General features: G+C 39.8%; 1 protein-coding gene across 8 annotated transcripts in view; it reads right to left on the bottom strand.

Moving 5' to 3' along the window:
• The window catches only part of cacna1g (calcium channel, voltage-dependent, T type, alpha 1G subunit), a 197,386-nt gene that overhangs the window by 138,886 nt on the left and 43,186 nt on the right, over positions 1–15,314 (bottom strand). For 7 of the 8 annotated variants that reach the window (XM_061705388.1, XM_061705395.1, XM_061705396.1 and 4 more), the window contains exons 1-2: positions 14,559–14,707; positions 2,253–2,386 (exon numbers count right to left, since the gene is read on the bottom strand). In XM_061705388.1, coding sequence (XP_061561372.1) covers positions 2,253–2,386; positions 14,559–14,651 — 227 coding nt within the window. In that variant the 5' untranslated portion in view covers positions 14,652–14,707. Of the gene's footprint in view, positions 1–2,252; positions 2,387–14,558; positions 14,708–15,314 lie in introns of those variants that run through there. The other variant, XM_061705394.1, reaches the window with a different exon arrangement.

Below are 15,314 nucleotides of genomic sequence, written 5' to 3'. Positions count from 1 at the left end.
TCACGACGAAACAAATATTCATGAGCCTGCAAGTTTATGTGAAGCAATTGTTCAACTGTATTGTTCACACTGAGGGAAAGTATGAAGGATAACTGACTTCAAACTGCTTTTATGAAAGATTAATGGCTATAGGGGTGTCTAAATTACAGCAAAACCAACAGACAGCCCGGGTGAGTATTTTCGGCTGCGGTGGTGTCTCTCCTCACACATCAGACCAGATTAAATATTGAAGGAGTAAAATGAAGCTGATGCTTCGGCTTCTATTCCTTTCTCTGCCAATCTATTGGCCTTCCTCCTAGTACTCCCCCAGAATCCCTTCCCCCACCTCACTCCTCCTTTCTCGCCCCAGGTGGAGTCTAATCGAGGAGCGAGTGCTAAGTCAGATTGATGTGCCATGGGGAAGATACACTGCCCACCAACGTTCGGTTACTACACACACAACTACTACACACAATTACTACACAAATCAATGTGCAAACAAACAAATGAAAAGATACTATTAACAAGTGAAGTCAGCATACATTTTGTTACTTAATTAATGCAGCTTCATTTTTAAGCAAAGCAACCTTTCTTCATCAGTTTTTTTCAAAAAGCAGCTCAACACATTGCACGTAAAGCTTTGAAAATACAGTATGTGTATCCACTGCAGAAAACACAATTATTATACAAACAATCTAATCACTCTTGGCAGAGGGGAGACTCAGAAATGGGAATTCTGTTAATTTCCTGTGACATGTTTACTGTCGAGCCCTTGATAAACACACTATTACTTGCTAACCTTTTCATTAATTGCGTGTGACATTTTCCCACAGTTCCTACAGAATGAAGCACAGCAGGAAGTATGTTGCCAAAGAGAATGACGTGCAAAGATGTTTGATGTCATATCGTCGCATGTTAGAGGACACAAGCAGAGACTAGTTTTGCTAATGGTCCATGTGTTTCAATGTTGAAGCGTGTTTATTTGTAATGAATTGTTGACCCTTTCCTTACCTCTCACATTCTCATACAAATGTGACTCAATTCCATTTGAATCCATTACTGCAATGATTCAATGTGATGTTAAAATCACACAAACAGCTATGGTTAGCTATGTGAAAGTGAATTAAAGCAAAGCAAATTCAAAACTTTTTGAAAAACTATTGGACCATATTTCATCAGACTAGCTTTCACATTGATTGTGTTTTTCTGTGAGTAGATCAGTGCCATACATTTTAGGAATGCGGGCATTTCCAATCGTAGTATGACTGTATTTTGGGATGTATTAAAGTGTGGTCCTTGTTGATTATCCCATTCAAAATAATGCTTACATAGGCGGCACGGTGGACGACCGGTTAGAGCGTCTGCCTCACAGTTCTGAGGTCCGAGGTTCAATCCCCAGCCCCGCCTCTGTGGAGTTTGCTTGTTCTCCCCGTGCCTGCGTGGGTTTTCTCTGGGGACTCCGGTTTCCTCCCACAGCCCAAAAACATGCGTGGTCGGTTAATTGATGACTCTAAATTTCCCGTAGGTGTGAATGTGAGTGCGAATGGTTGTTTGTTTATGTGTGCCCTGCGATTGACCAGTTCAGGGTGTACCCCGCCTCCTGCCCGATGATAGCTGGGATAGGCTCCAGCCCGCCCGCGACACTTGTGAGGAGAAGCGGCTCAGAAAATGGATGGATGGAAAATAATGCTTACATGTTCAACAATATGCAGTAACCCAAATTTTCTCAACATCATATCATATTATCGTTGTGTGATTTAAAGTTAATTCTTATCGATGCTATGGGTATCTTTTGGCTGGAAATTACATCAGATAGTTTCAAAGCATCTTGTTAGAAAAACATGATTCTATAGTTTTTTTTTGTTTTTTTTTAAAAAACATCATATATACTCACTGATGGTGTAGTGGTGCATTCGCATGACTTTGGTGCAAGCAGCGTAGGTTCAGTTCCCACTCAGTGACAATGTGAGTGCGAGTGCGTGTCTACTGTATCTATGCCCTGCGACTGACTGGCGACCAGTTCAGGGTGTAGTCCACCTTTCACCCGAAGTCAGCTGGGATAGGCTCCAGTGCCCCGCGACCCTAACCAGGATAAGCGGTGTTGAGAATGGATGGATGGATGGATATATAGCCGTCCATTCTCAATACCCACGCTGCTTGCACCAAAGTCAGGCGAGTGTACCACTACACCATCAGAGAGATATATATTAGTTGCTGTGTGCACCTCTTGCAATGTCCTGGTCCAGGGACTCCTGTGATTGTGCACGACTTACCCTGCTATCACAATGAAGAAGTCCAAGCGATTCCACGTATCTCCAAGGTAACATTTCTTGCCAAAAATCCCCAGAGCCACCATCTTGATCACCATCTCAATGGCAAAGAATGCAAAGATAAAGTCATCAAAATCCTGCAGACAAAAAAAAAAACACACACACAAGTCACCATTGGATATCAAGAAAAGGCACTGAAAAATGTTGCAAATGGAAATGGTAACCTTGGTAGGGCAACATAATTCACATAACATATATTCATATTTTTTCAAATTGAAGACCAAAAAACGGTTTTGATCATTTCAGATCTCAAGTAAAAAGACAATGTGAATGTGCTAATGATGGCATAATAAAACACTGTTTTACACAAAAAAAACTTTAATGAATGTGAAAAACAGTGTATACCAATGGAATGGAATTGTTGAAAACATCTCCTTTTTGTAACCTTAAGAGGATTAAAATGCAATCAGTTACCATCAAGAACAGCATTATTCATTAAAAAACACATCATAACTTAGTGTCAAGCTTGTCTTCATTTTAATACTGCCTTAAATGAATGTTAACAATATGAACCAACTTTCATTATGATTTGTTTACCAAGGCCATCAAATCTCATGATGTCATGGTAAAACAGCCACAAACAGCTGGTGAGATATTCCAGTCACTGAATCAACAAATATTGTCACCACTGTCAACAACAATTGCTGAACAAAAAATAAGTCATAAGTCAGAACTTACAGTTTGTACTGAAATCACAAAATATTCATCAACTGACACATAAAGAGAAAACATTTTTGTTGAAATATGAATCTAAGGTAGGGCTACAGGTGGGGTGCTACAAACGTAGTGTGCTGGAAGTCAATCTCTGAATCGGTTAGTGTGGGATAACCTTCAAAATCAATAACATCGTTACTTTTCATTTCCATATCTGATTAATGCTGATTTCTTTGCAAAAATTACAATAAAACTGGGAAGAGTCCAACAAAGCTCTCAGTGGCATGTGTTTATTGTCGCTCTGTTGCCACTTAGCTTCTTGAATCTGAACTCAAACTCACCACAACCTGTTATTATGTTATTAGTCTGCTGGTTGAATCCGTATATTCGACTGAAGAAAAACAAAATATGTGAAGATAAAGACAGACCTGAAAAAAGATTAGTACATTTAATGACTAAAATCAGTACGTGTAAAGAAGGGGCACAGTAAATAAATGGAATGAGAAAACAATGAGAAAAAAAGAGACGCAGTTCAAGGTCCAGGACACCCACTGATAGATGACTCACCCAAATATAACCAGAGAAAAGTATAAATATATCAGTAGAATGCAGAGGTTCACACAGGGATGGATACACAAGTGGCTGCAATTCTAACTTCTATTCATCATCGCACTTGCTGTTAAGGTTAACTTCCTCACTAATCATCTATTGATCCTCATGTTATATAGACGTGCAAGACGGTTGGACACAAGGAGCAACACAAAGCAGTCGAAGAATCCATGCCACTGAGTTCAGTAAATTGACTATTTTCAAATTCCAGATGAGCAGAGATATAAGTTTACAAACAAGGACGCATACTGGAATGTGTGAATAGTTCATTGGCTATAAAATAGTTATATTTTTTAACAGCGAGGATGCGCACAAAGCCTCCCTCCTTTTTAGTAATAAGTACTTCTGAATGCGTGCGTGACAGCTAAGAGTGTGGAGCACGAATCAATTAGAAATTAACAGAAGCTGCATGACAAGAAAGAACGTGTTGTGTCAAATGAAAAAGACCAGGACGATTTACCGCCTTGTTAAGAATAAAAGGATGGTACCACTTCTGCTTTGTTACATGAACAAGACAAGATGACAAGTTTAAGATGTCCGTCTGCTGAGGAATGACTCATCCTTTCACATGAGCATGCACAGCTCACTATGTAGAGAAAGTGCTTTCATGTCGGCACTCAGTTTCACGTCTCTTCATTATGATAATGTCAATAAGTATTGGTTATTATGTCCTACATTTTATATCGCAAGAAAAACCTTATTGATTTTGATCAGGGATGGACAACTTTGATGATCACAGAATTGTTATTAGCCTTATCTCCATAGGGTATACGCTGCCATGTAACCTATGTATGCACTGTATATAATTGTATATAATTTACACAACCTTTTGACTAGTTTACCCAAAGTCAGCTGGGATAGGCTCCAGTTATCTGCAACCCAAATGAGGATAAGCAGTATAGAAAATTGGATGGATGGACAGATAATAATTTTCAATGAAAATGTTGGCAGTGTTTTAAAGTGTTTTGTTTTGTCTGAGCATGTGTCACAGGCTCATCCTTCTATTTTTGTTCCAAACAAACCTTTGTCAGTGCTGCCAAATATGGAACGCCCCCCACTTCCTGTGGTTCACAGAAACCCTGTAAAATCTCACCAGACACTTGCTGTTAATAACAACTGTGAAAGCTTAATAGCCTGAACTTTGGCTGTGAGACAAACTATTAAGTGAAGTGACAAAATGAAAAGTGTCCTGGCAAGGTGTTGGGTCACCATGAACTACCAGAATGGATTCAGTGCAACTTGGCAGTGGTTCAACAAGTCTCTGCTGGAGTGAACAACACAATACATCCAAAAGCTGTCAGCTTGAGTTTTACAATTTTATGTCTCGATCCCCTTGATCTTCCTTCCCAGATCTATCAGTCATTACCTTTGCCAAGCACAAAGGTGAGAGCTATTGTTTCCTTAACTGATGATTGTTTTTTTTGTTTTGTTTTGTTTTTTTGTATTTTGTTGGTCAGTAGGATTACTCAAACGAAAAAATCCATCCATCCATTTTCTATATTCCTTATCTTTCTCAGGGTCGCAGAGAACTGCATCCTTTCCCAGCTGACTTTGGCCGAGAGGTTGGACATACCAGTCAAACATGCATACTGTACATAGTCTACGTAACAGGAACCTGCTACATTCCAAAATAAAATGCAACTAGAAGCGGATTCATTATCAATTTGCCATGTGTTCCCAATGGATCTTCCCTGTTGTTGAATCCTAACGCCATTCTTCATTAACCTGAAAATGGTCTGCTACCTAAGGCCTGGTACAGATATAAAGATTTTTCCACTCATAAGATTTTTAATCTGTGACAGACCCCAGACATACAGTATAAAGATAACAATCTGGCATTTAACAGTTTTTGGTCATATCGTGTGTGTTGTACCCCTATAATATCAACACAAAACACCACACACATAAACATTCTGTTCAAACGCCTAACTTGAAATATCAAGTGACCACAAGTGATCTCACAAAACCATATTAAAAACCTAATTTTTAGCTAAACTATAGTTGAAAACTGGAAGTTACGTGCATGTCTTCCATAACATATAAACAATGCAGATATGAATTTTAACTGATCCCATAACTTGTCATCTGACCTTTAACACTATGCGTGTACCGGGCCTTAAGCAACACAACTCAACTTTATCTATAGAGCACTCTAAAACAACCACAGCTGCACACAAAGTGCTGTACATTATACTGTATCTAAATAAAACAATTAAACATAGGGCAAATTAAAACCATAGCTTGATAGTGACGTTAAAAACGACAAAAACAGTGCAGTCACATGCTGAGTTGAAAGTCAAAGAATAAAAATGGGTGTTAAGATGAGTTTTGAAAATGGACAGTGAGGGGGCTTGTCTAATGTTAAAGGGGAAGTTATTCCAACGGAAAAAGCTTTATCTCCTCTGAGCCTACATTTAGTCCTCGGCAACTCCAGGTGGGTCTGGTCAACTGACCTGAGGCGACATACACGAGTGTAGGGGTGGAGCAGGTCAGAGAGGTAAGGTGCGGCGAGACCATTTACAGATTAAAAAACAAATAAAAGAATGGACTCTAAAATGCACAAGAAGCTAGTGAAGGGAGGCCAGAATTTGGGTGCTCCTTCCTACGTGCTCCTGCAGCGTTTTGAGCAAATTGGAGATGTTTAAGGGAGGACTGGATGACTCCAAAATAAAGTGCATTACAGTAAACCAGCCGAGATGTAACGAAGGCATGGATTACTGTTTCAAAGTGCTGTATAGTATATAATAGTAAGATATATGAAAGTAAATAGTAGGTTTGCTGTAGCTGTTAATGTTAATAAAAGAGAATTCATGAGTACAACATAATTACTTTTTAAAGCTATCCTTTGCTACGTATTCTTTGACTCGAGAGCACACAACTGCAGTCTGGATCGTTCATGGAGGCCTACTATGCTCTATGAGTGCTATTTAGGTTTACCGGTATGCATTATTGCTGTTAAAGTTAGACTAAAATGTTTCTCTTGTCTTTCATTGCATCAAACAAGCATTATCCGAACTTGGGGGGAACAAATCTATACACTGTAATTTACCTGTGTTTTTTTTCTTAAAATAAACAGAGGGCTAAATAAAAAAATACCACAACATTAGGGGTAACAGTCTATTTTGTTATTCTCATTACAAACCTTTTGTTGTCCATGAAATTAGTCGACACACTTGTGTTTAATAAAATGAAAAAAACTAAACAAAAAAACTAAGGGGAGCCTTGGAGTAAAACCCATTAAATTGCTTACTTGATTGCTTTACCTTTTTGAAAGGTGTTTAGAGTAAATTTGCACTAATATGCTCCTGTCAGTATTAGCGTGTGACGAGTAAATTTTCATGACAATTTTGCAGGACTTCATACAACAAATGAATTTGTATTCATCCTCCACTTTTTTTTTTTAGGTTTTGTTTGTTCAATAAAAGTAAACTGTTTTTTGTCTGCCCATGACAAAAAAGTGGAATGTTTAGTACATTCTGTCATGCTTCATCTGCTCTCAGTTGCCTGCATGTGATTCATCACAGCGCTTCTGGCATTCCTCCTCTTTCTCAAACTTAATCAGATCTCGAATCTCCCTCTTATCTTTTTTCTCACAACACAAACGCTCCATGAATATGTAGCTTTTCAAATGTTTTTTTTAAAATTAGAATTTTCAGAGTACATTAACAGTATGTGAATGTTTCTTTATCATACAAATAAGGGAAAACTGTAGCTTCGCTTCAATCCCCCTCCCCCTACATGTGAACCTCTTAGCCCAAACACTGACTCCACACACACTAACCCCACGTGTGAGCATGTGTGTGAGGATTGCCTGTGAGCAAATGTAAACACACGTGTTCACCAGGCAGCAGGCTGGACCGCGTGTTATCAATGCGTCAAGCGAGTGCCAGCATTACGCGCCCTCTTGTCACCTCTTGAACACAGCCTTTAAGTTGCAAATGTGCTGAGTCGCTAATGCTGAGAGCACTTAATGCACAACGTGCGTGTGTGTGTGTGTGTGTGTGTGTGTGTGTGTGTGTGTGTAAAAGAAGCTACCAGATACTGTGCAGTACTTGGAACTGGACTGCTATAGCTTTGACAAACAGATCTCAAACTCTTGGATTCAAATATTATGCTGTGATTCTTCACATGAATGCAATGTGCATGGCTTCAAGGTCAGTCCGAGGTAGTTTTACATGACAAGGGAAGAAAGTGCACACGGCAGCAAGAAAGAAGAAAGAAAGAAAAACGGGCCTGCAGCAGGAGAGAGAGAAAAAGCAGCTACTGTTGGCTCGATGCGACCCCAACTAGCCACCTCTCTGGGGGGAACAAATAGGACTTTACTTCCTAAAATAATGCTCCCCCTTGTAATTTCAGCTCTTTTCAGCTTGCTTAGCCGGATGAATCATCATTTAAATATCAAACAAAAAAGTCGTTTAAGAAACACTGAGAAAAGGCATTGGGTTCATTGCAGGATAACTCCCATCTTGAAAATTTCTTATGGTTCTGGGAGATTTGTTGAAAGTTTTTTTTTTAAATAATAATTGAAATAATTGATGCCTCTGTTAGTCTCTTTAATTACAATGATCGAAGAATGTACATTGCCATGTAGAAGGTATTGACCCTCATTCTCAAATTCTATTATTTATGTATTTATTTATTTATGTATTTATTTGTTTATTTTTACCATACAGTAGTTTCTTCACTTTAAGATCGTCAAACAAATGTAAATATCATTCATCTATGCATCCATCCATTTTTTTCCGCTTATCCGGGGTTGGGTTGCGAGGGCAGCAGCTTTAGCAGAGAAGCCCAGACTTCCCTCTCCCCAGCCACATCATCCAGCTCTTCCGTGGGGATCCTGAGGCATTCCCAGGCCAGTTGGGAGACACAGTCTCTCCAGCGTGTCCTGGGACATCCCCGGGGTCTCCTCATGTTGGATCCAGACAAACCACGGCTCAAAGACCCCTCATGATGAGAAAAATATTTGGACCTTGTCTTCCATCGCCCGGACGCAGGAGCCAGACCCGGAAGTGCGACTCGATGGCGAGCGCCTGGTTGCCAGGCCTGCACCCATGGGGCCTGGCATCCATGGGCTCACCATCTGTGGGAGGGGCCAAGGAGGTCGAGTGCAGTTTGAGCTGGGTGCGGGCCAAAGGTGGGGACCTTGGTGGCTGGCAGGGTAAGAGCCTGAGCTGGTGGGCGCGGCTCCACACACAGCTTGAGCTCCAGTACCAGATGTGACTGAAGTGGACCATCGAAAAAGAATTACAGTTAGTGACTATTTCCCCACACCAAGCGAATGTGTACCGTACAGTATGTCTACCGTTGTGCTGCAAGGGAAAAACTGCAACACTGTATAAAGTTTTGAAGCTCTGCATACAGTATACTGTACTGTTTTTTTTTTGTTTTTCTAACTGAGCCACCAAAACATGGCACCATTGTCAAGGAAAAAGTGAATTTCCATGAAGACAGAATACAGGTGATAATAAAGATATTTTAGAGCCAATTATCGATAGCCCAATTAATTGACTGCACCCGTGCATTTCGACGACAGAGTTCTAGCCACAGGTACACATGAAATTATATTTAATATATATATATATTTTTAAATACATATATTTGAGTATTATTGGAAAACAAAAGCTATAAATTTATACTGTATTGGGACAGCTTGGCAGGAGCCACTGAGCAGCTAGGTCTCGCTTTCGCTTACAATCGTGCATTTTTTATTTGCTGTTACATATGTAACATTACAATGTCGTCGAATGCAGAGAATTCTTTGCTAAAACAACGTTGCAGCATTTGGCTTAGCTCATCTAAATCCACCCATTTATCCATTTTCTGAGCCGCTTCTCCTCATTAAGGTCGCGGGCGTGCTGGAGCCTATCCCAGCTGACTTCGGGCGAAAGGCGGACTACACCCTGAACTGGTTGCCGGACAATCGCAGGGCACATACAAACAAACAACCATTCGCACTCACATTCACACCTACGGGCAATTTAGAGTTGTCAATAACCTACCATGTATGTTTTTGGGATGAGGGAGGAAACCGGAGTGGCCGGAGAAAACCCATGCAGGCACGGGGAGAACATGCAAACTCCACACAGGCGGGACCGGGGATTGAACCCCGGTCCTCAGAACTGTGAGGCAGACGCTCTAACCAGTAGGACACTGTGCCGCCAGGTCATCTAAATGCTGGGAAAAAAATAATGTATTACATCACGACATCATAGTGTTAGCCATACATCAAAAAAGTATGTGCCCTGGGGGATGAGAGCGGCACAGGGTATGAACTACAACTAGGTAGCTTGGTGGATACAGTAGGTAGGAAGATAGTATACTTTATTGATTCCCAAAAAAATATGGGGAAAAACAGAGCAATCTGCTTGTTAATTGTGTCTATGATTTTCCAGCAATGCAATGATATAAAATGGAGACCATTAGGATTAGTGTAACTGCTTGGTATGCCTTATCATCACTGATCTCTATCCTAATGCAGCTGGAAGAATCATAGATATTTCCAACATGCTTGTTGACATTAATTATTTATTTTGTATTTTGGAAACATTTTTCAATTGAAAATAACAGAAGTAGACATACACTACTAAGTGTTTCAGAGTCAAACTGTTTGTATTAACCAAGCTGGCACTTTTAATGTACTTTTAATTACCTTTTAAGGAAATGTTTCAACATTATCAACTGTCATGTAAATATAGACTGTGAAATATGTTACACAAAAGACTCAGTCTTATCTTTAATGACGAATGAATGAATACAGCAAAATGCAAAAGGTGATCCACTCCTAAATAAGACCCTTGCACGCTTACTTTTTAACATTGGTACTCGACGTTAACCACTATTGGTTAAATGTAAAAACAATAAAACACTCTCCTTACTGACACTGCAGCCTATACTACACGCCTTTAAAGTCTTAAAGGTTTTCTCGAAACATTTGGTAAAATTCTGAATACAACTATACTAACATATAGACTGGCCAAGGAATGTTGGTCAATGCTCTGCTAAATATCTTGATGTCACTAGACATTACAATTATGTCACATTAAAAAAAAATGGCCAAAAACTAAAAGGAAAGCCATGAAATGTTTGATTTCATTCTGTATGCGATCATCGCTGGGTTCGGGCAAACACACGCATACACACACACAAGCACAGATTTAAAGACAGACATGCATGCATAGATTACAGCTGCATATGCCCTCATATGGTGAGGACAATAGAGGAGGCTAACTGTCCTTTGCCATTCATTCAGGGTTTTCTACTGCTCACAGGTGGATGATGATAATACTGGAGAGGAGATATCAGCGCCATAGTGACCATTCAAAAACCAACATTCTGCCAACGCTGTCATCTTTTACTTTGACATCCTTGTGTTCTGTAACTGTCAGGGGGACTTTACTGAAATCTACCCTCACAGTTTCCGTCATTAAAGCTAGTGAAATGATGAAAGAGCAGAAATTAGAGTTCACAGTGATTGTTTGTCCTCAGAAGTGTATTCACTGTTCAAATACATCCATCCATCCATTTTCTGAGCCGCTTCTCCTCACTAGGGTCGCGGGCGTGCTGGAGCCTATCCCAGCTGTCATCGGGCAGGAGGCGGGGTACACACTGAACTGGTTGCCAGCCAATCGCAGGGCACATAGAAACAAACAACCATTCGCACTCGCAGTCATGCCTACGGGCAATTTAGAGTCTCCAATTAATGCATGTTTTTGGGATGTGGGAGGAAACCGGAGTGCCCGGAGAAAACCCACGCAGGCACGGGGAGAACATGCAAACTCCACACAGGCGGGGCCGGTGATTGAACCCGGGTCCTCAGAACTGTGAGGCTGACGCTCTAACCAGTCCTATCTGACAATGTATTGTCTGCCAAATAATTTAACTTTAATATTAAAATGGAGATATCTTGTTGTGGGATGAGGGTGCTCAATTCTGCTGAGTCAATGGACAAGAACAAAAGAGATTTGTTCTGATCTATCTATTTACCACTTTGCAAGCGCATTATCAGCTCACTGCACAAGATGAACAGCGCCACATAACAAGCAGATCTATTCCACAGCGTGCATGCGGTTCTCTCTGCTTGACTTTTTTCATCCAATGAATAGAATGAACCCGGAAAAAAAAATAAAAATAAAAAATGCCTCCATTAGTATTAGCTAGGCAGGAAAGAAATTAATGGAAACGCCTCCACACAAAGCTTTTGTTTATTTCAATCTGCGTAATGCAAATGGAAGTACAGTAGTTGCAGAGGCCAGGTATATCGGACAATTTTACCAAACACGATCCTAAATGCATATCAAAAAAGGTTACCCACATCTCTGAGTGAATACATTTGAACAGTGAATAATGCTTTTCTCTACTGTGGTAAATAATGATTTTGATCAGCTGTGTCATATTTTCCCACATGTGTTTGGGAGATTATGTTATGGTCTAATGAAACCAAGGTTTAACTTTTTTGGCCATAATTACAAAAGATATGTTTAATGGAAACTCAACACTGCGCATCAAAAGAGCACCATATACAGCGGCTGGAATAATTATTTAACACTGTCATGATTTTTCTCATTAAATGTATTTCCAAAGGTGCTATTGACATGAAAATTTCACCTGATGTTGGGAACAATGCGAGTAATCCATACATACAAAGAAAGTAGAACAAATAAGATCAGAACTTAATTAATGTGAAATGACACAGGGAAAAAGTATTGAACACACCAACTGGTATTTATTTAATACTTTCTAGAAAAGCCTTTGTTTACAATTATTGCTTCCAGAAGCCTCCTGTATGGAGAAAATAGTCACATGCATTGCTCTGGTGTGATTTTGGCCAATTCCTCCACACAAGCAGTCGTCAAGTTTTGATGGTTCCGTGGGCTTCTTTTATGGACCTTAAGTTTCAGTTCTTTCCATAGATTTTTGATTGGATTCAAGTCAGGTGATTGGCTGGGCCATTCTAGCAGCTTTATTTTTCTTCTTTGAAGTTTCCTTGGCAGCATGTTTTGGATCATTATCTTGCTGAAATGTCCACCCTCGTTTCATTTTCATCATCCTCGTAGATGGCAGCAGATTTTTGTCAATAATGTCTTGGTAGATTGTCCCATTCATCCTTCCTTCAATAATGTGAAGTTTACCAGTATCATTTGCTGAAAAGCAGCCCCAACACCATCATGTTCCCACCTCCGAACTTCACTGTTGGTATGGTGTTTGTAGGGTGATGTGCAGTGCCGTTTTTGGCAAACGTGGTGTGCATTATGGCATCCAAACAGTTCAGGTTTGCTCTCATCCGGCCAGACTATATTCTCCCAGTATTTAACTGGCTTGTCCAAATGTTGTTCAGCAAACTTTAAATAAGCTTTGACATGCTTTTTTTTCAGCAATGGGGTCTTGCATGGTGAGCATGCATACAGGCCATGGCGGCAGACTACATTACTCACTGTTTTCCTGGTGACAACAGTACCTGCTAATTCCAGGTCTTTTTGAAGCTCTCCACAGGTGGTCCTTGGCTCTTGGACAACTGTTCTGATTATTCTTTGCACTCCTCTGTCAGAAATGTGAGGAGCACCTGGTCGAGGCAAATTCATGGTGGTATGATTGGCTTTCCACTTACGTATTATGGCCCCAACCATGCTCACTGGAACGTTCAGAAGCTTAGATATGCACCTGTAACCAATGCCATTGTTATGTTTTGCAACAATTAGTTTGTGATGGTCTTGAGACAGCTCTCTGCTCTTAATCATGAGATGTGTCTTGACTCACACCTTAGAAATGATACTTTTTTGTAGGCTATCAATTAGGACTGAACCAGCTGCATATTCATTTGCACTGACAAGGGGCTGGATTGCTGTTTGGTTATTGATAGATTTTAGGTGTTGTCTTGCCTTTCCATGCCTTTTTGAAGCTACCTTTCTTCAAGTGTTCAATACGTTTTTCCAGTGTCATTTCACATTTTTACACACAACTTAATTTCTGATCTTATTTGTTTTACTTTCTTTCTATGGATGGATTACTTAGGTTGTTTCCAACTTCTGGTGAAAGTTTCAGGTCAATAGCACTTTTGGAATTATATTTAGTGAGAAAAATGGGGACGTGTTAAATACATATTTCAGCCGCTCTATATGGTAAAGCGTGGTGGTGGCAGCATAATATTTTGTTGCTGTTTTTCTTCAGCTGGAACTTGGACCTTAGGCAAGGTTGAGGGAATTATGCACTGTTCCAAGTACTAGTCAGTGTTGCAACAACATATGTCATCAAAAGCCTGCTAGAACAATTGAAATGTATTTGGGGTTAATCAGAGGGACTTTAAATGGTACAGGTGTGCGCCACCCCCAGTTAACATACGATTCAATGTGATTTGTTAATTCTTACCATGGCCACACCCCAGTGTTAAGTAGGTGTGCACACTTGTGCAACCGCATTACTTACAGTTGCAAATTTTTACTTCAGCTCTTGAAATGATTTTGTTTACCAGTTCCCCTTCTAAAATAAGTATTTAAAAGTAGTTATCCGTCAATTTGTTGTATAATTGTAATAATATGAGGCGATTATACATTTACAGTGTATGTTTTCACAGTTCTAACAGCCCTTGGTGGGAAACCACAACTACAATGTGACAGACAGAAACAGACTCTCTTCGGTTTACCTTGCATATAAGGATTTGTGATTGTACATATTAACCCTGACCTTTTTCCAAACAGATCAGGGAAGGAAAATTCACTCGCTCAAACAACCCACACGAGATGATAATCAATCAACATAAACCTTTAATTTGATAATCTGGCCTTTGCTGACTTTGATCAGCTTCTTGATCGTTATTTGTGAACCCAACTTTAAAACAAACCATTGGAACCAAAATTAACACCCAACGACGTTAATGTTGACAAATAAATGCTCTCTCTTATTGAAAAAACAATTCTTCATAATATGAAAGCCATAAAAAGGAATACAACAAAACACATTAAATGTACAAAAAGCAGAAATGTGTCTTACCTGCAGGATTTTACATCTGTCAGAGTTGCAGTCGATGTCCTCACAGGGATGGAACATGCCCAAGGTTACACAGTTCAACAGGATCACCAACATGGACGCTCGTTCAAACCATGTATGAAAAATCAGTCAAGGAGTATAACAGACAGATAACAGCCTGCAAAATTCAAAGCATACACCTTGAAAATAAGCTTTCCTCTCAACTGTTTCCAGTGACCTCAAGGCAAAGTCACATTGATATCGGATACTCAGCTGCGACTGTTCTGAAAGTCATTGCTCTATTTTGCACATTGTTAACTCATCGAACCTTTTTTTTCCAAGGCTTGATTGAAAACATTCAGGTGCTGCGTATGCACTTTAAAAGAAAGCATGTGTGAGGCAAAATAAAAATATCATATGCTGAAAGCCTCGGTAAGGTGACGATAAAGCATCTGGCGTTGTGCAGACAACTAGATGCATAGTGCATTACTTTAATTGATTCTACACTGGCACGCCTGTTGGAGGCTTGTTTGCTCTCATGTCGATCTGAGCTATGTGAAACCAATCGGGATATCGTCACAAACAATAAAAGAGTAGGACTATGCAGATGTCTTTCATGCAGTCCCAGTGTGGAAGAATGGACACAATGAATGGAGTTAAAATAATGAGGTGAAAAGTGGACAAAATCTGAATAATACTGTATTTACTGTTTTCATCTGTAGTGTTTCCTTTTTTTTTAACTCCAATTTATGCTTGTTTTACACTATTCGACACTTTCAC

The sequence above is a fragment of the Phycodurus eques genome, chromosome 19 (genome assembly GCF_024500275.1).
Source record: "Phycodurus eques isolate BA_2022a chromosome 19, UOR_Pequ_1.1, whole genome shotgun sequence".
Taxonomy (NCBI): domain Eukaryota; kingdom Metazoa; phylum Chordata; class Actinopteri; order Syngnathiformes; family Syngnathidae; genus Phycodurus; species Phycodurus eques.
This window is presented reverse-complemented; position numbering and strand designations above follow the sequence as displayed.